The 22,026-nt window shown below is 67.7% G+C and overlaps 8 protein-coding genes across 8 annotated transcripts; 4 read left to right on the top strand and 4 right to left on the bottom strand.

Annotated features, from left to right (window-relative positions):
• Positions 1–236: 236 nt before the first annotated feature.
• CHLNCDRAFT_142023 (hypothetical protein) lies at positions 237–8,265 on the bottom strand (the record flags this gene model as incomplete). Its single annotated transcript, XM_005849974.1, has 24 exons — positions 237–1,010; positions 1,200–1,625; positions 1,831–1,964; positions 2,057–2,264; positions 2,373–2,486; positions 2,623–2,699; positions 2,874–2,936; positions 3,083–3,184; positions 3,386–3,480; positions 3,613–3,716; positions 3,830–3,913; positions 4,036–4,171; positions 4,358–4,656; positions 4,812–4,856; positions 4,941–5,006; positions 5,123–5,200; positions 5,331–5,456; positions 5,610–5,780; positions 5,821–6,014; positions 6,125–6,177; positions 6,361–7,199; positions 7,347–7,427; positions 7,624–7,707; positions 7,915–8,265. The coding sequence occupies 24 exons, from the start codon at positions 8,263–8,265 to the stop codon at positions 237–239; spliced, it is 4,704 nt and encodes a 1,567-aa protein (XP_005850036.1).
• A 268-nt stretch (positions 8,266–8,533) lies between these two features.
• Positions 8,534–10,562, bottom strand: CHLNCDRAFT_142022 (hypothetical protein; the record flags this gene model as incomplete). The annotated part of the gene is made up of 6 exons (XM_005849973.1): positions 8,534–8,737; positions 8,842–9,366; positions 9,550–9,765; positions 9,914–10,124; positions 10,226–10,328; positions 10,553–10,562. 6 exons carry the CDS (start codon positions 10,560–10,562, stop codon positions 8,534–8,536), a joined length of 1,269 nt encoding a protein of 422 aa, XP_005850035.1.
• Positions 10,563–10,698: 136 nt separating this feature from the next.
• Positions 10,699–14,099, top strand: CHLNCDRAFT_142021 (hypothetical protein; the record flags this gene model as incomplete). Its single annotated transcript, XM_005850225.1, has 6 exons — positions 10,699–10,880; positions 11,071–11,154; positions 11,294–11,610; positions 11,776–12,494; positions 12,706–13,116; positions 13,353–14,099. The coding sequence occupies 6 exons, from the start codon at positions 10,699–10,701 to the stop codon at positions 14,097–14,099; spliced, it is 2,460 nt and encodes an 819-aa protein (XP_005850287.1).
• A 300-nt stretch (positions 14,100–14,399) lies between these two features.
• CHLNCDRAFT_142020 (expressed protein) lies at positions 14,400–15,709 on the top strand (the record flags this gene model as incomplete). The annotated part of the gene is made up of 4 exons (XM_005850224.1): positions 14,400–14,642; positions 14,803–15,187; positions 15,365–15,457; positions 15,618–15,709. 4 exons carry the CDS (start codon positions 14,400–14,402, stop codon positions 15,707–15,709), a joined length of 813 nt encoding a protein of 270 aa, XP_005850286.1.
• A 662-nt stretch (positions 15,710–16,371) lies between these two features.
• On the bottom strand, positions 16,372–16,861 carry CHLNCDRAFT_14771 (hypothetical protein; the record flags this gene model as incomplete). The annotated part of the gene is made up of 2 exons (XM_005849972.1): positions 16,372–16,500; positions 16,670–16,861. Coding segments are annotated over 2 exons (321 nt in total), but the record flags the coding sequence as incomplete, so codon positions are not given.
• Positions 16,862–18,008: 1,147 nt separating this feature from the next.
• CHLNCDRAFT_142018 (hypothetical protein) lies at positions 18,009–19,228 on the top strand (the record flags this gene model as incomplete). The annotated part of the gene is made up of 5 exons (XM_005850223.1): positions 18,009–18,082; positions 18,287–18,405; positions 18,520–18,698; positions 18,859–18,967; positions 19,152–19,228. The coding sequence occupies 5 exons, from the start codon at positions 18,009–18,011 to the stop codon at positions 19,226–19,228; spliced, it is 558 nt and encodes a 185-aa protein (XP_005850285.1).
• A 396-nt stretch (positions 19,229–19,624) lies between these two features.
• Positions 19,625–20,421, bottom strand: CHLNCDRAFT_20299 (hypothetical protein; the record flags this gene model as incomplete). Its single annotated transcript, XM_005849971.1, has 3 exons — positions 19,625–19,865; positions 20,061–20,180; positions 20,345–20,421. The coding sequence occupies 3 exons, from the start codon at positions 20,419–20,421 to the stop codon at positions 19,625–19,627; spliced, it is 438 nt and encodes a 145-aa protein (XP_005850033.1).
• A 555-nt stretch (positions 20,422–20,976) lies between these two features.
• CHLNCDRAFT_142016 (hypothetical protein) lies at positions 20,977–21,969 on the top strand (the record flags this gene model as incomplete). The annotated part of the gene is made up of 5 exons (XM_005850222.1): positions 20,977–21,078; positions 21,202–21,282; positions 21,378–21,420; positions 21,576–21,671; positions 21,959–21,969. 5 exons carry the CDS (start codon positions 20,977–20,979, stop codon positions 21,967–21,969), a joined length of 333 nt encoding a protein of 110 aa, XP_005850284.1.
• Between the last annotated feature and the right edge of the window lie 57 nt (positions 21,970–22,026).

The raw sequence follows: 22,026 nt of genomic DNA, 5'->3' as shown, positions 1-22,026 counted from the left end.
ATGCGAACAGCCAGCAGGAGGGCAGATAGGGGGTACTGGTACCACAGGGGCTCATGTCAGGCTGATGTCATAGGCGCGCTTCGCACGGCGTGCGACGGGAGGAGCGGCAACCGGCTCATGTTATGCATCCATTCCAGTTACACCGGCTTCCCAATCCCAACCGCCACACAGGCACCAGTCACAGAGCACCATTACACGCAGTTCCTCCACACAAGCCGCTGCGGGCCGTCACACGCTCAGGCCGCCAGCTCGCGGGCTGCCGCCACCAGCGCCGCCAGCTGCTCCTGCGGGCCGCCGCCGCCGCCGGCCGCCGCCGCGGGATCCGCCGTCGCCAGCGCCGCCCTGGCCGCCTCGCTGGCAAGCAGCGCAGCCGCCAGCGCCGCGGCCGCCTGGGCGGCGTCCGCCACGGCGGCGGCTCCGCTGCCGCTGCTGGATGGAGCGTCGGTGCCGCCGCCGCTGCCTGCAGCGGTGGCTGCCTCCAGGCATGCCTGCAGGCCGCTGAGCAGCTGCGGCTCCCGGCACAGCTCCGCCAGGGAAGCGGCGACGGGGGCTCCGCGTGGCTGCCAGACCTGCTGGGAGGCAGAGAGGTTGTCTCCTGCCGCCTCTGCCTCCATGGCCGCCAGCGCCTGCACCGCCGCCTCGAGGCAGCGCAGGTAGGCGGCCCGGGTGGCGGCGGGGGTGGCGGCCGCCGCCACGCCCGCCACCAGAGCAGCGATGACGCCGGCCGGCATGCCAGCCGCCAGGCGGGCCAGCACGGCTGGCTGGAAAGCGGCCAGGAACTGAGGCTGCTGGCCCGGGGCGCCGTCGGCGCCCTCTATGTGCTGCAGCAGGCAGCGCCAAAACGGGTCTGCCGTGCCGCTCACACACTCTGGCACCGCCAGCGTCGCCGCCTCTGCTGCAGCCCCAGCAGCGGTGGTGGTCACCAGGCGGCCGGGAGCCTTGAGGTCGGAGGGCGGCGCATTGGGGCGCAGGGCAGAGGGCACCGCCGGCGTGGCCGCCGCCGCCGCGCCCTGCAGGCAAGGGCGCAGGCAGGGAGGCAGGCTGGCGGGGTTAGCATAGAGAGGAGAAGAGCCACCGGCGGAGATGCTGGTGGGCCTGCGCCATCCCCTGGCCTGGCCCAACACCAAGGCTTCCCACCCTGCCAGGCTCCCCTGCCCGGGCAAGGCTACCTCAAGCAGGGCAGGCAGGCTGCCACCCACCTTTTTGAAGAAGCGCGCGATGCCAGGCGCGGCAGGCTTGATGCCCGCTGGCGTGGGCTCCGCAGCCGCAGCGCCACCCGCGTCCTGCGGCGCCTGCCCAGCCTCCTCCGCCTCTGCCGCTGCCGCTGCGCCCGCCCTACCCAAGGCGCCATCTCCAGCTGGTGCCGCAGCCACCGGTCTGGGGCCCGGCTGCGCAACCGCCGCAGCAGGGGCTGCCGCGGCGGCGGCGGCCAGGGTGGGGGCCGCTCCCAGCGCTGCCGCCGCCGCCGCTGCGCCGGCCAAGGGGTCCACCAGGTGCAGGGCTGCGGGCTTGAGGGAGTAGCCCTGCACTGTGCCGCGCCAGTCGGCATGCTGCTTCAGCATGTCTCCCACCCACTTCTTGGTCACAGCGCGCTCAGCGTGCGCCTGCACAAAAGCCTCGGCGATCTGCGGCAGCAGCGGGGAGGAGCAGCCGCACGCTCGTGCTTGCAGTGGCCTTTCTGGCACACCAGGCTGTCTGGCCGCAACAGAGGGGCAGATGCAGGTTGACTCCCAGCAGGAGTTGCACCACAGAAGCAGCAGCAGCAGCAGCAGCGGATCAAGCCTGTCTGGCGCAGGGCGGGGAGCGGCAGGCAGGCGGGCGAAGCCGCACCTTGCTCTTGTTGTTCCTGGGCGCCGCCTGCACCATGCGCAGCAGGTCTGGCAGGAGGTCGTCCGGCCGCGTCGCGGGGCGCCTGCCACGGCCAGACGGCTTGGCTGCGTCACCGGTGGCGCCGCCGCCGGCAGCTGCACGGCGCACGCCAGGGAGGGTCAGGTGGTGTGTGTGGTCAGTCGCTTCGCTCCATGCACACACACAGAAACACGCAGCGGGGCCTCACTGGCATGTAACCCAGGCCCAGCCCGTGCGCCATGGCATGCAGGCCAGCGCCCCAGAGACGCGCCTGCCGGGGACGCATCCTTGGTGGCTGTTGCCGGCGCCCCCGCAGCCCCCGATGCCGGCTCCGCGGCAAGGTCTTCTGGCAGCGTCAGCCTCAGGCCCGGCAGCAGCACCTCTGCCGCCAGGGCACCCAGGAGGGACGGGTCTCCCTGCACGCAGGCAGCCAGCAAAGGAAGGATTCACGGAAGCAACCGATGAGCCCTGGGCAGTGGCTGCTTGCTAGGTGGCTGGCAGGTGGCGTCGGCTGGCAGAAGCACGAGCTGAGGTGTGCGTGCCTGGATGAATGCGCCGTTGGGCTGGTTGCCGCTGGCGGCGCGGGTGGGCAGGCGGGAGATGATGAGAGGCTTGCCCGCCCGCCGCGCCCTCTCCATCTGTGGCAGCAGGGGAGAGCAAAAGGATTGGGTTGCGGCTGTGTGGCGAGGCTGCTCAGCTCAGACTGCCAGGAACCAACGAGTGGGGCACAGCCAATGACACCAAGCTCCACCAAAGCCGCACCTCCCTGCCCACCTGCACCTCCAGCTGCTGCATGCTGAGCAGGCGCTGCGGGTCGATGCCTGCCGCCGCCGCCGCGCCCTCGGGGAGCCCTGCACACAAGGCGCCGGCGATGCGCAGTTGGCTCACGTCTGATGCTGATGCCAGGCATCGTGTGGCATGCGGCCTGCCTGCCACATCAGCAGAAGCTCCACCCCTGTTGCCGCCTTCCGCAGCCTTCCCAGCCCTCCCTTGGCCCCATGCACAGCCAGCCCTAAGCCACTCACCCTCCTCCCCATCGACCTGCATGTCGTCTCCCTCCAAATCCTCCACCCGCACACCCTCATCCTCTGCACAGGCAGGCAGCAAAGCGGGGTGGGAAGCAGGCGCGGGGCAGGTGTGGTGTCCTCAGTACGGGGTCGAAGAGCCAGCCGTACCCTGCCTCGCCCCCAAGCGCTGCTGCTGCTGCCGCCGCCATGCTGCGCGGAAAGCGCACCTGACAGGTAGCCGTCTTCGCAGATGAAGCTGTCGTGCTCCTCCTCCTCCTCGCCACCCCCCATCTCGCTTTCCTCCTCCTCGACATCCGACAGCGAGCAGCCTGCAGGCGCAGCAGCGGCAGTGGGTCAGCGGTGGCACCATTGCGAGCCGCCCACTCACCACATGCGACGCCCATCCACAGGACGAGTTTGGCTAGCCGCAATGCGCGCTGCTTTGCTGCCGCACATGCCTTGCTGCTCCCAGTGGCAGCGGCGTCCCGCCCCACCCCAAAGCGCCCCCAGGAGGCGGGCTGGGGTCTCACCATCCTCTGGCTCCTCCACCCATTCAAGATCGCTCATGGCATCATAGTCAAGCGCCTCATCCCGGCCCAGGTAGCTGCGCGGCCCAACCGCAGGGCTGCACCACATGCAAGGTGCCAGGCCGGCCGGCGGGGCAGAGGGATAGGTGGGCGGAGGCAGCGGGGGTATTGGTGGCAAGGGGAGACAGCGGGAGAGGCACGGTCAAAGGGAGGGAGTTCAGCAGGCGCACCTGGGCGTGCATGAGCCGTAGAAGGCCGGCCGCTTGGAGTCGGCCGGGAAGAAGATGAGCTTGCGGCGCCAGGTGCGGGTGGCGGCCAGGTCAGCGCCGCTTTCCTGCGGGCAGACAGGAGATAGGTGGGTTGGTCCGCGTGGCAACAAGTCGAGGCAGGAACTTGGATGCAGCAGCACAGCTGCGCCCCGACCAGCCAGCCAACCAACCAACCAACCTGCAGCTTGTCCAGGTGCTGCTGTGCCAGCTCCACGGCGTTGGACTTGCGGGCCCAGGTAGGCGGCAGGCCCAGCGGGCGGGGCTGCACGGGTGGATAGGCAGAGCAGCAACAGCGGGGTGAGCACACGCAGCGTGAGAGCCCTGCTGCTCGGGCCAAAGCCACTTTCAGAGCAGGAGGCACCAGGATGCCAAAAGTCACCCCACCTGCGCTGCCGCCTCGCGGCGGCGCCGCTTCATGCCCTGCAGCAGCTGCTGCCACTCCGCCTGTGCCGCCTCAAACGCAAACGGCTGCCCCGCCGCCGCGTCCATGCGCTCTGCTGCCGAGGGCTGGGGCGGCAGGCTGCAGAGGGGGAATGGCAGCGCGGGCGGGGGCATGGAATGGCATCCACCTTCCCTTCCCCAGGGAAGACTTGCAAGCACAGCAACGACATGCAAACAGAGAGCGGCGCAGGTAACCACTAAGCGGCAGACAACAGCTGGGCTGGCACCTCTGCTCCTGCTGCCGCACAGACACCCACACACACACCTGCGCAGGTTTGCGCCCTCGGGCTTCAGGAACAGTTCGCAGTAGCCCTTCTCCCGCTTGCCAGTGGCGGTCCCCTCAGCACCCTGCTGCTGCTGGCTGCCGCCGCCGCCCAGCTGCGACGCGCCGCCCTGCTGCTGGCTGGACGCGCCCGGCTGCACGGGCGTGACTGCGCTGGCGTCGGCGCGGCCGGGGGTGCCGCCCGGGGTGGCCTTGGCCTGGAAGAAAGACAGGAACTTGTTGCTTGTCTTCTTCAGCACAGTGGCATCCTTGAAGCCTGTCTTCTTAGCCAGCTTCGCCTCCTGCGGGAAGCCACAGGCAAGCAGAAGGCCGGCAGGGGTGGAGACAGCGAAGTGGAGGCAAGCGCTAGAATTGACCTAAACGCTACAGGGATGCCAGGTCAGCAACTGTGTGTGCAGGTGCGTCTTACACCCTATGGCTCCAGCCGGCCCCTCACCTCTGCTTCCTTGTGTTTGCGCTCCTTCTCAGCCTCCCGCTCCGCCTGCAAGCCCAGGCACACAGGCCAGTCAAACCAACCGACACATCGCGCCTGCAACGGTACTGCCTGTACTGCGGCTGAGCCCACCTTGGCCTTCTCTCGCTCCGCCTCTTTCTCAGCTTTTGCCCGCTCCTTCTCGGCCTCCTTCTCAGCCTGGGCAGGGCAGCGGGGCACAAGGCAGCACGCAACCTGTGAGGGTAGCTCCTCGAGCTCTCCCAACCAACGCACCCGGAGCGAGCGGCGCCACTTTCACGCTGAGCCCCGCCCACCTTCAGCCGCTCTTTCTCCGCCTCCTTCTCCATTTTCACCCGCTCCTTCTCGGCCTCCTTGGCTGCCTCCTTTTCGGCCTGCAGGAAATGCAGCGCATAGCACACAGTGCTGATCTCACCGTTGAGCAACCCTGCACATCGCCTGACCTGCCTCCTCCAATCAAGCTTGCTTGCGAGCATTCCTGCAGCATCCAGACCCTAAGCCCACCTTGAGCCGTGCCTTCTCCTCGGCACTCATCCCCGTCTTGCCGGCGCTCTGCTGCTTCTTGGCGGCTTCCTTGGCAGTGGCCGCCTCCCGCTCAGCCTGCTGCTCCTCCTCCACCTGGGCCAGAGTCTGAATGCAGGAGGGCAGGCAGGTAAGCAGGCAGGCAGCCCCATGTCTCAGCACCATGTGGTGCCCGAGTAGCCTCCCGTGTGTGTGCAGGCGCCAAATGCCCAGCGAATCCCCGCAGCGCTCTGCTGTCGCCTCAGCAGGCCCCCACCCCACCTTGGCTTTCTTCAGCGCATCCAGCGCCTTGGCGAGCTTGGCGGAGGCCTTGCCCTGCTGGTGCGGGCCCAGCAGGCGCAGCGCGGCGCACACGGCGCTCAGCCGCTCCTGCACCCGAGCTGCACGCTTCTTGGTCTGCTGCGCTGCGGTGCGAAGCTCCTTTGGAAGCACCTGCAGGCAGGCAGGGGCAGGCAGAGGCAGCAGCTCGGACGCTGATCCAGCACAGGGGGTTGCTGGGAGAGGCTGGAAGGTTCGGCGAGCTGCAGGGATACCACAAGCTGGCACAGCAGGCGGCAGTCAGAGGCAACAGAGATGCGGCGGCGCATGCCTTGTGGTCCCGAAGCTCCCACTGCCACAGGTGTGCAGCGCTGCCATCCTCCAGCGCGTCTGCCATCCCGGTACCGCCTGCAGCAGCCAGGGGAGGGCCACTTGGCGCCAGGCGCGCCACTGAGCTGTGCTGAGGTTGATGCAGGGCACGCAGGCAGGCGGGCAGCTGCCCCATCAGGCCAGCGCACCATCCCTCTCCTTTGGCGCAAAGCTCTTGCGGGCCGCCAGGTCCACAATGCGGCTGCAGGCAGGCAGGCAGGCAGGCAGGCAGGCGGGACCACCAAGATCAGTAACGGCAATGGTCGACTAAGCGCGCCTTGTGCAGCAGATGCCACGCATCGGGCCTGGCAGCGAGTCCTCAACAGCAGAACCAAAGCAACGGCAGCAACCAGCAGGGGCGCAGAGGCAGGTGCCCTCCACACACCTGCGCAGCACAGCCTCCTCCACCGGAGCCTCGCCATCTGGCGCCGTGAACAGCAGCAGCGCCGCCGCCGCCAGCTGCGACAGCGGCGCGCGCTGCGCCGCCACGGCCGCCGCCAGCCGGGCGTCGCTAAACGGCTGGCGCTCGGCTGGAGGATCGGCAGGCAGCACCTGCAGCGGAGCAGCGAGGCCCTGCCGACGCAACTGCTCCGCCTCTGCTTCCAGATCAGCCACTAGCTTGGCCTTGTCTTCGGTTGACAGGCTGTACTGCTGCGGTACAGAGGCGGGTGTCTTGGCAGGAGCAGCGGCCGCGCCGGTCGGCGGGCTGCTGGCAGCAGCAGGCGCCGCTGCCGGCCGCTCTGCTGAGACGGCCTGCTGCGTGGCTGGCGCTGCCTCTGCGGCCGGCCTGGTGGCGGCGGCAGGCGTGATCTCGGTAGCGGGTGCGGCACCCGCTGCTGCTGCGGCAGGCTCGACGCCTGCTTCATCGGCTGCCATTGCCTCCGCAGGCTCTAGTGCTGCTGCAGGGGCCGCTACGGGAGCGGGCGGCGCACTGGGTGTCTGTTGCTGCTGCGCTGCCGCCTGGTCATCCTCAGCCGCACCATCGACATCCATAGCCTCCACCTCCTGCCCCTCCCCAGCCTCTACCGCATCTGCTGCTGCCGCTGCTGCCTCACCGCCCTCCTGGCCAGCCGCAGCAGCCGCAGGCTCCACCTTGTCTGGGGCAGCAGCAGCCGGGGCCGGCTTGCTGCCGCTGGCTGCACCCGACTTGGGGCGGCCGCGCTTGGGCGGCGCGCCCGTCTCCTCCCGCACTTTCTTCCTCTGCTTCTCAAACCACTTGCTCACCTGCGACCGGCACAGGCCCAGAGGAAGCAGGGAGCATGCTGGACAGCTGGACAGAGAGACAGCACCTCTACTGCCATGGAGCCAACAGACCGGCCCCAGTCACCCCTCCAGCCAGCAGCCTGTTGCCCAACAAGCCACCCACCACACCTGCACAAGCTCCACCCCAAGCTCTGTGGCAAGCGCGGTCTTGGCTGCAGTGCCGGCATACTCGTTCTGGGCAAAGAGCGCCTGCACGGCGAGGCGGAGGAGCGGCATGGTAGGGAAGGTGGCAGTGGATGGGTTCCAGGACTCGACAGTTTCTCCCACACAACAGAAAATGTCTGTGTTGCCTCCAGGCTGCGCCCCCCACAGTAGCAAGCAGGGCTGCTAACAAGCGCCTGTGTGGGACGGCAGGGTGCAGCGCTGCAGCCCGGCATCATCCCACCTGCAGCCGCTCCAGCTGCTCCTCGCTAAACCCGCTGTTGGCGGCGGCGCTGCTGCGCTTGCGCTTCTTCTCGGCGGTGGTGCCCTGCAGCACAGGCCGGGCCAGCGTGCTTGGCATCAGCAATACTTGAAGACAGAACTTTCAGCTGGGTTGGGCGCGGCAGGGAGCGCCGAGCGGGGTGGGTATGTGCCACTGCCAGGATGCACTGTTGCCAGCTGCTGCCAGCTGATGAGGGCCATCTGGCCCCCTGGCAGACCGTGCCGCACTTCCTGCACATGCTGAGTTCCCCACCTTGCTCGGCTGGGCATCGGGGTTGGCCGGCGGCTGCACCTCGGCCGCCACCTGGGCGGCAACAGCGATCGGCTCGGGCGAAGGCTCAGGCGCGGCGCCAATCGCCACGTCGCCGCCTGTCGTGGGTGGCGCCGCCTGGCCTGCCGCCGCAGCCTCGTCGCTGGCCCTGGAGGCCGCTGCCGGCGTGAACTGGGCCGAGGGTGGCTCCGCAGCGCCCTCGGGGGCCGCATCGCTCAGAGGCGCCTCCTTGTTGTCCGCCTTGCTGCCGGCCTTGCTCCACAGCGCCGTGAGCGTGCCCTTTGAATCGGCACCATGCCCATTGGCGCTCTTCTTGGTGATTGCTCGAAACATGGTGGCCGCCCCTGGCCTCGGCAAGCTTTGAGTTGTGCGTTCAAAAAGCCATGCCCGCTGCGCAGCTGATTGAGGCCCTCCAGGAACCGTTAACCTGCCACAGACTGCTGGGAGGGGCGATCGCCGGCGGCGCAAGTTTCTTTCAAAAGCGCCGCTGACCTGGCGGGCGGCGGCAGCCTGATATGGAAAGGTGCATGATGCACTTGCCATGTGCAGCCCTGGGGGTATCTTCCATCTTCCAAGTGTCCAAAGCGTTGCAAAATTGGGATCAAGCAACATCATCTATCTGCACCTGTGCCCCGCCTGTAAACGCCCGCAGTGCTGCCCACATGGCCTCGGTGCCCTGGCGGCAGGTGGAGTCGGTGCAGCGGTAATCCAGGCAGTCCAGATGCCACATGCCCACCCCGCGCAGGCCCAGCTCCGCCGCCAGCGCACACTTGCGCTCCAGGCTGGCTGGGTCATCAAACCACACCTTCAGATGCAGCGGGAGCCAGAAACAACAGGTGGGAGTCTGGCAACCGAACGCCCGCCCCAAAGCAGCGCTGCCAGCCTCCTGCCATGCCACCAGCACCAGACCTGGTGCGAGTGCGTGAGCGGGTCGGATGCCCGGCGGCACCGCGCGTAAGGGGCGGCCTGTGCGTCGTCCCATCGAGGCTGCTCGCATGCCAACACCTCCTCCTGCTGCTGCTGCTGCTGCCCCTGCTCTGCTTCCTGCCGCTCTAGGCCCCCAGCCCCTCCCCGCTGCCCTATCAGCAGACCCCTGCTGCCACCGCCTCCATTGCTGCTACCGCTGCTGGCCCTGCTGCCATTACTGCCTTCGCTGCTGCCACGCCGCACCATGGCAGCAATGTCAGAGTAACAGGTCTGGCGCCCAGCTGCATCGCTGCACGGGGCGCCGGCAAAACCGACAGGTGCCAGCTGGCACAGCTCCTGCTCTTGACCCGCAGCAAATGCATGGTTGGTGCAGGGATAGACGTAGCCATACCAAGGCAAACCCAGCACAAGTTTGTTGGCAGGCACGCCGAGGTCGAGCCACTGCTGCACGCCGCGCCGTGCCAGCGCCAGCGGCGAGTTGGCAGCTGCCACACAGCGGCCCCACATCTGCTCAGCAAGGAGGGGCCGAGGGACAGCCACACAGTCAGCCCATAACGCCAAAGTGCTGTTGCCAAACAGCTAACAGCATGCAGCGCTCCTGCACGGTGCACCAACAGCTTCTATACAGCTGATGCCTTCCTCTCCCCCCTTCGCTACCTTCCCCACTACCCTTTCTCTCTCTCCCCTCACCTGCGACTGGGTATCGTACATCATCACAAACAGCAGGTCGGCAGCCCCAGCCAGGCCGCTCCAGTCATAGTACCGCCCGTCGATGCCGTAGGGCGACCACGGCACATCCACAGACACCTGGGAGCCGGGGATGGTGGCGTGGAAGGCGGCCGCCGCCTCCGCCACCAGCGCGGCATACTCGCCGGCCAGGGGGTCACCAGGGGGCAGGGGGTCCTCCTGCAAGCGGCACATGGGGAGTGGAAGCAGCGGGTCACACAGCGAGCGGCGAGCCGGGGGCTGAACACTTCCGTTTCGCGGCTGCGCCCTGTTAGCATGCAGCAACAGCTCCACAGCACAGCTCCAAAAATGTCCTAGATGGGCTCACCAGGTCGAAGTTGATGCCATCCAGGTGATGCCGCAGCGCGTGCTGCACCCGCTCCGCCAGCCAGGCGGCCCGCGCTGTCCTGTTGACGTACACGCCACGCGCGTCGGCGCCGCGCCCGTCCAGCACCACCCGTGCGCCGGCGGCGTGTGCGGCGCACATGAGGGCGGGGTCCTCGTTCCAGGCCACGGTCGTCAGCTGGCTCCAGTCATACCTGCTTGGGCAGGGGGACCAGGTTGCTCGCAGAGGAGCTGCTCAAACCGCTCTCGCCTGGCCGATGGTTGGTGCGAGAGGCAAGCCTGGGGCAAAACTCACCGCTCGTACGGCGTATCCTGGCTGACAGAGAAGCCAAACACTTCACGCTGGTGGGTGGCTGTGACCGGCTGGCACAGCGAGGGCCGGCTGCAGGGGCACGCGTCTGCCGGCGGCAGGCCGGCGGCGGCGGCAGCGGCGGTGGTGGTTCCGTAGGCATGTGCGACAAGCAGCGCATGCAGCAACAACCGCACAAGCCAAAGGAGCGTTCCGGGCATTGCTGCGCTGCTAGTTGCACCTCCTGCCGCAAACTGATCGTTGCATTGTATTAATTTGTGATGCAACTCGTCTGACTAGACACACTGAATCGGCTCTCCAGACGTTACCAACAGGCCACCATGATGGCCTGGCCACCATGAACGGCTGCGTCGCCGTTGCGCGGGTGGCGTGACGTGGCCACATGGCGCACACCTATGTTGCTTCTGCATCAGTCCAGCACCACCCCACGATGTCTGCCTGCTAGAATCAATCTCGCCATGCAGCGTTTTCTGCCGTTCCTGCCCGATGGCGACTCAGCGGGAGCGGGGGGTGAGGCGCTGGCGGTGATCGAGGACGACATCGAATGGCTGCTGACCGCTCCCACCGAGGAGCTATGGGCGGTGGCCAAGTCCGACCCCAGCCTCGCCATGCTGGTCGCCACCTTCCTGCAGTATGCCAGGTGCCCCAGGGGGGCCCCCGTGCAGCCCGCTTGGTCGATCCAATGAGCTGTGTGACAGCAGCGCCGCCAATGCACGCATGTGCTGACGGGCAGGCGGTGCGGCGGTGCACGCCGGTGTGCCTGCCGCCCCCCGCAACTCCTCATTCCTCTCTAATTGTGATCTGCGCTGCCTTGGCCTCCGAGCTTGCAGGCGGCCCTTTGATGAAAACTTCCAGCAGCAGTCTGCAACCGAGGCGGCCATCTGGCAGCGCATGCTGCCGCTGCTGCACCGCCTGTGAGCAGCCGAGCCATGCATTGCCATCTTGTTGCCACATCACGAGAGCAGCGGCCCAGCTTTGCTGCAACATGCCCTCCCTTTCTTCCACTCTTCTAACCTCCGTCCCCTCGGTGCCCTGCCTGCCTGCCTGGCGCAGGGTGTGCGCGGAGGAGCGGGGGGCGCCACTTAAAGCCGACCGCGCCGCGCTCCTCTCCCGCCTCCTCGACTTCCCTCGCCTGCTGGACATCTGCGCTCTGTACGGCGCCATGCCTGGCAACGGCAGCGGCGGCGGCGGCAGCCGCGACCAGCCGGCGCAGGTGGTGGCAGGCGTGCTGGCGCTGCTGCCGAAGCTGGGCAGCCAGGCGGCGCAGGCGGCGCCCATCATCGCCCACAACCTGGGCCAGGTGGCTGAGGCGTGCCTGACGGCCGCGGGCCAGGCCACCAAGCAAGCAGACATGATGCGGAGCTTGCAGGGTGGGTGCAGGGAGGGAGGGCGGGGTGGGCTGGCAGGCTCCCCGCCGTGCAAGGTAGCTTCTTGTGTACCGCGGAGCAGCTGGTGCTGGGGCTGGCTGCCGGTGCTCCACCGCTCATGCCAGCCGTTGCCACCCGCCGGCCCGCTTTCTTTCTTCCCGCCTGCAGACGGGATCTCTTACCTGCGAGACACCTGCCTCACTCTGGCCAGCCTGGTGGCCGCCCACCCTGCCGCCGCGGCGGCGCTGCTGCAGCAGGGCCCGGAGCCGGTGGAGGCGCTGGGGGCGGTACACGACCAGCTGCTGCCTGCGGTACACAGTCTGGCCCGCAGCGCAGCAGCCGGTGGCGCCCGCCCCGACCTGCTGCTGCTGCTGCGCCGCGCGTGTCACGTTGAGCTGGCCAGCGAGCGGCTGGCCCAGCTGCTGCTGCTGCACGGCTACCTGCAGCCGGCGGCGGCGCCCGCCAGCGGCGCCGCCGCAGCTGGCAGCAGCGCCGCGGGCGGCGCCGGCGGCTCGCCGGTGGCCCGCGGCGAGGCGCTGCTGCACGCCCTCATGCTGCTGGGCCACCGCGAGGAGGAGGCCGGCGGCGGCGGCGGCGGCGGCGGCGGCCTCAGCTTGGGCCACGCCCTGGCGCAGCGGTTTGGGCTGGGCGGCAGCATCCAGGCCGCACTGCTGGGCGGCAGCCTGTCCCTGGACGACGCGCAGGCAGACTATGTGGCAGCGCTGCTGGGGGTGTCGAGCCTGGCGGAAGCGCCGGGACCGCCGCTGCCAGGCGGCGGCCGCGGCCGCCTCGGCGGCGGCGCAAACGGCAGCGCGCCCGCCGCCACGGCCGGTGGCCCGGCGCCTGCTGCAAGGGACATGGCTGCGCTGAAGACCCAGATCCAGCAGGTGGGCTCAGGTGCTGGCTGCAAGGGGAGGTTGTCTGTTGTGGGCTGCCTGGTGGAGCTGCACAGAGAAGGGTCTGCCCCAAGAGGCTTGCGTCCTGCTCCTGGGCACCAGCTGAAGCCGTGCGTGCCACAGCTCAGAGACCTTGCAGCACCCCAGCTCATGTGTTAGCTTGCTTGCTTTGCCCTGCTGCCCTGCTGCCCTGCCCCCGCAGGTCAGGGACCTGCTGCCAGGGTACGGCGACGGCTTCGTGGCCGCCTGCCTGCAGCAGCTGGGCGGCAGCCCCGAGCGCGTGGTCAACGCGCTGCTGGAGGGCCTCCTCCCTGCGCCGCTGGCGGCGCTGGACGCCCAGCTGGGCCTGGCCGCGTGGCAGGCGGCGGCGGACAAGGGCAAGCAGCCCGCGGCGCCCTCCTATGACTCCGAGTTCCCGGCCACCCTGCCCGGCAGCGGCAGCGGCGCTGGAGGCGTGTCGGCGGCTGCGTCGTCGTCGGCGGCTGCGGCGGCGGCGGCAGAGGCTGCGGGCAGAGCGGGGGCGCCGCGTGCCGAGGACAGGACCGCGCGGTACCTGGATGTGCGGGACGCTTCGTACCGTGAGGCCCTCGTCACCGCCGCCAACGCGGCCCAGGTGCGGCGCTGATGCTGGGGCGGGCAGGCTTGCATGCCTGGCCCCGGCCTGGCACTGCCTGCATGCACCTATGGCTGTGCCCCGACTCCGGCCTGCGCCGCGGCCGCCGTCAGCAGCCCGGCTTGCCTGCACACGCTCTGGAGCACTCCCCCTGTCCTCACTTCGCCTCCGCCCTTTTCCTCCGCACTTTGCCTTGTCCAATGGGCCTTCCTTTCTTCTTCTCGTCTGCTCTGCAGTGGGAGTATGATGATGAGTGGGATGATTCGATGGAGGACCTGGTGAAGTTTGGGGCGGCCGGTGCTGCGGAGATAGAGGAGGATGAGGAGGCGGCGGGGGTGCTGGCGCCGGGGTACGGGCCCGGGCCCTCCGCCGCGGCCGCCCAGCGCGGCATGCAGGGCCTGTCGCTGCAGGCGCAGCCGCAGGGGGCCGCGGGGCGGCGCGGCGGCGCGGCGCCGGGCCTGCAGTCGGCGGCCGCCGCATCCCAGCCCGGCGTCGGCGCCCAGGCGGCGGCGGGGGCGCAGCCTCAGCAGGCGCAGCGTGGGCCCAAGGCCAAGGGCAGCAAGCTGTGGGTGCTGGATGGCCGCATTTACAACTATGCCAAGCCTGGGGCGCAGGAGGTGAGCGGCCGGGAGGAGGCAGGCGCGGTGCTGGCGGCAGCGCAGCAGGCCTCGCAGGCGGTGATGGGGCTGGGCCCCGGCGGCAACAAGCCGTGGCGGGCGCAGGAGCAGCAGCAGCAGCGGCAGCAGCAGCAGCAGCGGCAGGAGGGCCCTGGCGGAGCTGCGGGCGAGGGCAGTGGCGCTGGGGCCGCGCCGGGCGGCGGCGGCAGGGGTGGCGGCGGCGGGCGTGATGGCGGCGGCGGCGGCGGCGGAAGAGGGCGAGGCGGGCGGGGCGACCAGCGCTTCAAGGATCAGCACAAGGCCGCCATCGGCAACCACCACCGCAAGGACAGGGCGGCAGCCAAGCAGGGCCGGGGCATGTGGTGAGGGCGTGGCGGGTTCCCGGCAAGACTTGCGCCGCCCCGCTTTGCGCGACTTGCCACTGGGCCTTTTCCTCCGGCCGTCTTCATCCGTTTCTGCCGCCTGTACTGGGCATCGCTGTTTGTAAACCCAAGCCAGGGCACTGGCCGCACACCTGTGTTGGGGTTGTTGTGTCCAGCCCAAGGGCTCTCACCAGGGCAGCCCTCCCGACAAACCCCTCGCCCCTGCTCCCTCTTGTCCCGGATCTCTGCCCTCTGGCGAGCAGCACAGGGCAGCCTACTACTGCCGTCCGCGGCACCTGAGGCCATGACTCCACCAGGAGCAGAGGCGGACGAGGAGCGCCAACCGCTCGTCGGGGCGCCTGCAGCCCGCAGCCCTCGAGTGCAGCGGTGCAGCGGCAGGGCGGACGGCACCACCGCTGCACCGCCCGTCGCCGCCGTTGGACTTGGGCCGCCGGCCACGCCCCCACTAGCAGCAGCAGACCCACAACCAGCAGCGCCGTCGCAGCCCGCCTGCCGGATATGCCTGCAAGAGGACGAGGCCGGCATGGTGACGCCGTGCAGCTGCGCAGGGAGCATGGCGGTGAGCAGAGCGCGATTGGCGGCGCACCGACCCGACCCCGCTCCGCCTGCCCCTCTCGCGACTGCCGCGGGCCCTCTATGCTTCCCGCCGGTCCTCACCCCGCCCCCCGACTGCCCACATGCTGCAGTGGGCCCACCACGCCTGCATCCAGCGCTGGATCGACGAGAAGCACGACAGCACGTGCGAGGTGTGCAAGGCGCCGTTCCGGGGCGGCTTCCGGGCGCCGCCGCCGCGCCCGCCGCCTGCGCCGCTCGCTGCCTCGCTGCAAACTGACAACGCCGACAACCGCATCATCCTGCTGGCGGACCCGGAGACTGGGGCCATTGTGGCGCGCGTGGTGGTGCCGCCCGGTGGAGAGCCGGGCGAGGGCGAGGGGTGGCGGGGCGAGGAGGAGGAGGAGGCGGGGGAGGAGGCACGCTGCTGCGGCTCCACCCTCTGCTCCGTCGCCATTGTGGCGCTAGTGCTGGTCTGCCTCCTGGGAGCCTTCTCATTCAGTGCCGCGGCGCAGGAAGGTAGGCAGGGAGGGGTGGCTTGGTGCCGCTGCTGCCACCGCTGCTGCCGCCGCCACTGCTGGTGCGCTGCTGGTGCTGACAGGGGGACGGAGGGCAGCTGCCGGCGTGCTGGTAGGCAGAGCGGTGCGCAGCCGTTGATGGATGGCCTGCGCGGCCTGCTGCCCCGTGTGTGTGCAGGCGAAGGCGGCGCGGCGGCGGGGGCGGGAGCGTGGCTGGTCAGGGTTGTGCTGCTCACGGCCTGGGTGTGCCTGCGCACAATGCAGCGGCCGGGTGAGCTGCGGGGCTGGCAGGGTGCGGGAGGAGGGGCCAACCCTGCCTTGCTGTGCTCATTGACGTCATGGCCCGAGCTGGCATGGCACGCTCTCCAGCAGCAGCAGAACACACCGCACACGCTTCCCTAAACAGCTGGTACGCTTGAATTGGTATGCAGTGCGCCGGCCGCGGCGGCAGGTTGTGGATTTAGACGAGGTGCGGCAGCGGTATGCAGACCTGGAGGCGGGCGTGCCACAGCCACGGCAATAGCAGCAGAAGCTGACGGTGCGGCGGGGTCCTGGTCCATACCGCCCCGCTCGTACCCTTTGGGGCGGGGCCAGCCTCAGCCTCGCATGTATGAAATATGTAGCCCGCCTTGTTGTACTTTCTGTGCATTCTCTCTGAGGAGGTATTTCTCAATGTTTTGCGACAAATTCAGACAATCCATTGCATCCGATCCCCCATGTGTGTGGTCTCAGGCGCGCCGGAAACCGTGTGGGAGATCAGGAAGCCGCTGCTGCACAGCCCTAACTCAGTCAGTCAGTCCTGCGCTGTGCTGTGGCGGGGGTGTCTACTGCCTGAACAGTGTTCCGAAATGCGCTTGCCATTGTTGGTGGCATTCCATGCATTGCAGTGCTGGTTACACTTCGAAGTTAGTTACTAGCTTGCTGTCAAATAGTTGGGGTAGCAGAGTAGAGAAGGGAGAGGTAGAGGGGAGGGGGAGTGGGCAGGAATAATGATATCATGGGCATGGGTAGAGCTGAGTCGAGCCAGCCTGACGGGAAGAAAACAGGGGGCCGCATGTGGCTGCAGCAGGGTGGCGGGCGCGGGGGGCAGGCACAGCTGCGCGGGTGCATGCACCCAGCAGCGCGCCGCCGCCTCCCTGCCAGCTGCCGCTACGCGGCCTGCTGGAAGACTGCCCGCAGCGGCTCGATGATGGCCACCGCCTCATCGATCTCCTTTTCCGCCACCCCGGCATCCCTCATGGTGGCCACAAGGTGGCCAGCCACCAGGTCGAAGTGCGTCTCGCACAAGCCCTTGGCAAAGAGGCGGGCGTGGGCCTGCAGGTTGCAAACAGCAGCAAAGGGGCAGCGCGTGAGTTGCGCAGCAGCGCTTGCATCTCCCAAGGCAGGGATCTGTTGTGCGACACATTGACCTGGCGGGCACCTCCGGCCCCCACTCCCAGCCCCACGGAGGGCGTGCCCAGCTGCCACCCACCTTTCTGATCACCGCCACGACGTCCATGCCGTCTGGGATCTTCGTGAAGGCAATACGCATGAAGTTGTACTGGTGGGCCTTCAGCCGGGCGAGGTCCACGCCCTCCAGGTACGCCTGCAGGCTCGGCTCCTGAAGCAGCCGGCCATAGAAGTCGTCGACGCACGCCTTGAGAGCTGCGCTGCCGCCAATGCGCTCCAACAGCGAAGGCTCCCCGCTGGCAGGGGCGGCGGCGACGGAACCCGTGAAGGGGCAGCCTCGCCCCTTGGAGGGTGGATCGGCTGTCTCTGGCGCCACTTCGCGGCTTCCTAGGCCGCGCTGCAAGGTCTTTAGGGCACCAGAGAGAGCCGAGAGCATCCTCAGACGACGATGACTCGAGGGGAGGAGGGGTGTGGTGTGCCGAGGAGTGAAGAAGAGGCAAGTGGTAACCAGAAAGGATGACGAACTGCCTAAATAGCGAGCAAAACTTGACTGTCCCCGAGCCGCTTCTCGGCGGCTTCCCGGAGCGGGAAACAGGCTCTTGCTCAACTCGCAGCTTCCCAGGCCTCTTCCCACGACCCGATCCAACCACACAACAGAAGATGCGGAGCGGGGAGGGACTGAGTTGTGGCGTGCAAAGGTACTGCGGCAGCGGCAGCGCCGCCTTGTGCCAATTGAGCAGTGGCTGCCTGATGTTGCTGAGGCGCTGGGGCAAAGGAAGCAAAATTGCAGATGGGTATGCGTAGATGCTATTGTGCAGGCCACACTGCCCACGACACACATTTGCTGATGATTTCCTCCGCCATGCATGCCCCTGGGCATCGTGCCTCACAGGCAGGTTCAGCAAGACCACAACAGGCCCATCAACTCAGAGTTGCATGCAATGAACAGGTTTCATGGGTGTTGACTCGCTGCATCTGCCCTGCTGGACAGCGACCCAGCAATGCAACCGTTGCATTGTGACACAACCCGCTCACGGCAAGTCGGCAGCGCCTGTTCACAGCGGACAATGTTGCTGAGCTTCTGTTGTTGTGAGCCTGGACTGGCGCTTTTAATGAAAAGGACGATGAGCAGAGGTGCAGACAGCGGCTGGCGATGCGGGGGCGGCGGCGGCGGCAGCAGTTCGTGCGCTGCGCTGTGCTGGGCCAACCACCATTAGGCCTGATCCATTGCCCGCGTCAAACCATTCGCAACATCCAGCATGCAGGCGCTCAAAGCACATCGCGCAGTGCCTGCGGCCAGTCGGCCTGGCTCGCGGCGCAGCGGCAGGCTTCAAGCACGGGTGTACGCCTCGGCGCTGCCGGAACAGTTCACGGGCAGGCAGTTCACGGTTCTGGCTACCAGCATAGATGCCACCCAGCACCTTGCAGAGCTTATGGCAGCCGACCTCCGAGCTGGAGACGCCTTCTGCTTGAAGGGCGATGCTGGGGGCGGCAAGAGCACCTGGGCGTGAGTTCAGCCGCCTCTGTGGCGCCCCTGGGCCCGAGGGGGTGTTCGGGGAGGCCCGCCGCGGCTGTGGTAGTGCCATGTCAGCATGCCAGTGGTAGTAAGGCGCAGGATGACCTCAGGCAAGCTTGAGGGGAGCCTGGACGATCGTACTACTGCCTGTGAGATCACCGAAAGTCCCCTGCTGCCCCGCCGCCGCCGGTGCAGCCGCGCCTTTATCCGCTCCGCCGCCCAGGACCAGGGGCTGGCGGTGGCGCCGCCGCCGCAGGGCCTGCGGCCCAACGAGTACAGCGGCCACGGCTTGGTGGAGCCCGCAGAGTTTGGAGGTGGGAAACAGCGGGATGGCAGCATTCCAGCGCACTCGGCGCTTGAGTACTGGCTCGCACATTGCATGTACGACGCCCCAACGCCATGGGCCCCATCCCTTCATCCCGCCGCAGAGCTGCCAATACTTCACTATGATGTGGGCAACTTGTCACGGCCCAGCGACGCCGACTGCGAGGTCATTGCGGGCACCTTCCCAAGGTCGGTGTCGGTGATTGAGTGGGCGGAGAACCTGCGGGAATGGGGCGCCGCGCCCGAGCAGCGCCTCGCAATCTACTTCCGCCGCCTGCCCTCGGTGAGTGGGCGCCCGGAATGCATGGCCTGGGCTCATTCTGCTGCATGCCCAAACACAGCACTTGGACCCTGAAGAGGCAGTGCGTGGCCCGTTGCCCCAGCAGCTCGCCGCCTTGCCAACCGCTGTTGCCAACCGCTGTGCCGTGCCGCTGCCGCTGCAGCAACCTGATGCGGATGTGCGGCTGGTGACAGTGATGCCCCACACCGGCGCTTGGGAAGTGCGCGTGGGCTTGCTGCAGGCCAACCTGGCCATCTCGGGGCCGCCTGCAGGTGCGGGCTGCGTGGCAGCAGCCGATGGCAGCATAGGATCGAGGCTGGCTCCTGCAGCACCATCGTGTCAGCGGCAGCCCCTCCACCTGCTTTGGGTTCATCGGCTGGCAGCCGTGGCAGCACTAGGCTCGGCAGCCGCTGCAGATGCTGCTGCCTGCGCTGAACCCTCCCTTCACCTTTGCAGGGCTGATGATGCTCAGCGACGACATGGCTGCGCAGCTCACTGCCGGCATGCCCGAGTGCCTCGCGTTTGCCACATAGGGTGGAGGCCAGCCACATGCACTGTGGGCCGTCGCCAGGCCCCATAGTATTGCTCACACCAACGAATCACGGCAACGAGCCTCTCCTGTCCGATGGATCGATTTTATTCTTCCGGTGTACCATCACTTGCCCGCGCCTGAACCGGGGGCCTCCCCCTCGTGTACTGCTTCGCTCCATGCCAGCCGTGGGCCTTTTATTCACAAGTCCCCTGGCCATGTGCAGAGGGGCATGCCCATTTTGCCCAGCTTTTTGCCTGCTGGATGATTCTTTAATCCTTGAAGGCTTGCAAACAGCCGCTGCCATGCTGCCATGCATGATGTAAGGTGGTGGCAGTGCTGCCGTGACTGCATGCGCAGGCGTGGGCTGGTGCCAGGTCGCTGTGCAGTTTCCACAGTGTTACGAGTTGCTGGCAAAAACATTGATGAAAATGTAGACGCCATCAGTCGCGTCCCGCAGTCCCACCTCGGTTTCGCACACAGCGCAGCACACCGGGTTGAGCCGGCTCGACGGCGGGGGCTGTGAGCTTGCGGGCCCTTCTTGCTGCTGCTGAGCCCCCGCCGCTGCTTGTCCTGGCTGCTGCTGCTGCTCTGGTTGTTGCTGCTGCTGCTGCTGCGCCAGCTGCTGCCCCGCCTCTTGTCTCTGCTTTCGCTGCTTGCTTCGCTTGGCAGGCTGGGTTGGCATCGTCACCAACTCTCCAGTATTTACCCTGCACGGCAGCAGAGGCGGGATTCGCTTGTTGACTGGGCCAGCAAAGGCAAGCACCAGCGCCACGGGTCTCTGTGCCCTTGCACACAAGTCGCTGCCAAGCCGCCAGCTCGACCGCCTGGCTCACCTACAGTTCATCACAAACATGGCCCTGAACTGGTTGTCGTACACCGCGTGCTGCTGGCAGTCGATGCACAGCGTGGTGAAGCACAGCGGGCAGCTCAGCAGGGCATCAGACTTGTGCGAGCTGCGGCACAGGGGATGGTCGGCCAGCAGGAGGCGCGGTTGCCACTGCAGCCCAGCAGCCCAGTACCAGCAGCAGCTCTGGAGACATGTGCAACCGTGGCCGGCAGAGGAGCCAGCGAGTGGCGGAGGAAGGGACACGGTGTGCCTCTCCTGCCCTGCACCCACCCGCGCATCTTCTGCACCCACGCCTCGTCCTTGTCGTCTGCCTCTGCATCGTAAAACTCTGGAGCCTGGGCGTCCATGCCCAGCGCTGCAGCACCCCCCTCTCTGACAACGGAGCCTGCGCAAGGGCAAGGCGGGTCGGTCACCCCAAGCGTGACGGTGGCGGAGGCATTGGCGGCGGCGGCGGCGGCGGGCAAGGGACTGCCCGTCGATGGCACGTTCAGGCACATGCATGCCTCGGTGGCAACCCCACTGCGTACAGGGACGCCCCAGGGCGCAGCACACAGCGGCTTCCGGCAGGTGGGCCTCACCGCCGCCGAGAGAGCCCTCCTCGCTGTCGTCACTACTCTCGGGCATATCCCAGTCCATGGCTGGAGCTGCTGGGCTGCGCTGGAGGGGCAGAAAGCAACAGAATTGGACGGCAGGAAGCGCCTGGAGCGAGTTACAGCAGTGGAGGCCCTCTACGAAGTGCCTTGCATTCAGGAACGAGACGAGCGCCCCTGGCATTCGGCTCAGCGGAGCCTGCTGAGAATGCTGTGGTGACTGCTTGCCTGGCGCGCCATGGCGCAGGCTGCCCTGCGAGCGCACATACCCATCGATTGGTGGGGCATTGGGAGACCGCACAACTAGCAGCCATGGAGATGGAGCTCACCCTGCCTGGCAAGCTGTTCCGGAGGGACTGTAGGCCGGCCGGCCCGGCCCGGCCAGAGGCTAAGAGCACCATCAAGCTGCTGCAGGTGCGAGTTGCGTGCACCGGATGGGTGTGCCCCCCCTGCCGACCACTCGCCGCCTCCCACTCGCCCGCCTGGACGGGGACTTTGTGGTTCTCACCTGCTGGCACCATCCCCTGCTGCCTGCAGTGGAACATCGAGCGAGGCTACCAGCTGGCTGGCATCATCGAGGAGCTGCGAGCCATCGATGCTGACATCCTGTCCCTGCAGGTGGGCGGAAGGAGCAGGAGGCGGTTAGTGACGGGACTGACCCGCAGCCACCACGCTGCACCTGCTCAGTCCAGCCCTGCCCTGCCCTGCTGCAGGAGGTGGATGTGGGCTGCGAGCGCAGCGGCAGCGTCGACACCGGTGCGCCCTTCTCCCATCCCAGCCGCTGCAGCTGCGCTGCCAGGGCCCATGCTATGCCTGCTGCTGCTGCCAACGCACTCACGACACACTCCTCCCAACTCCTCCCTTCCACCACCCACCTTCTCACCAACACCCCACCCCCCGTCAGTACACAGGCGTGGCCATTGCCGAGGCCCTCCAGCTGAATTACGTCTTCCTTTCAGAATTTGAGGAGCTGCACTCGCCGCTGCGGGACGCCAGGACACAGGCAGGTCGGCAGGCTCCAGGCCTGGGAGCTGGCACCAGCTGGCCTCATGGACACGCCATGAGGCCAGCTGGTGCCAGACCCTTCATGGCGGAAGGGAGCCATGAAGCAGCGAGCAGCTGGCGGCTACGGCATGCGCGCCTCATCGGCTTCCCTTCATTCGGACTGCGGTGCTCACACTGCGTGTGTTGCGTTGCATTTCTGCTGTGCCGAATTGTTGCAGGGCGGCGGCGTGCACGGCAACGCCATTCTAACAAAGTTTGACATCCAAGAAGCCGCGGTGGTGCCCCACAGGCAAGCGCTGATGCCAAGTCGGTGTGTGGTGGGCGTGGTGTGGCGCAGTGGTGGCCGGGGCACACAAC

The sequence above is a fragment of the Chlorella variabilis genome (genome assembly GCF_000147415.1).
Source record: "Chlorella variabilis unplaced genomic scaffold CHLNCscaffold_4, whole genome shotgun sequence".
Classification (NCBI taxonomy): Eukaryota; Viridiplantae; Chlorophyta; class Trebouxiophyceae; order Chlorellales; family Chlorellaceae; genus Chlorella; species Chlorella variabilis.
This window is presented reverse-complemented; position numbering and strand designations above follow the sequence as displayed.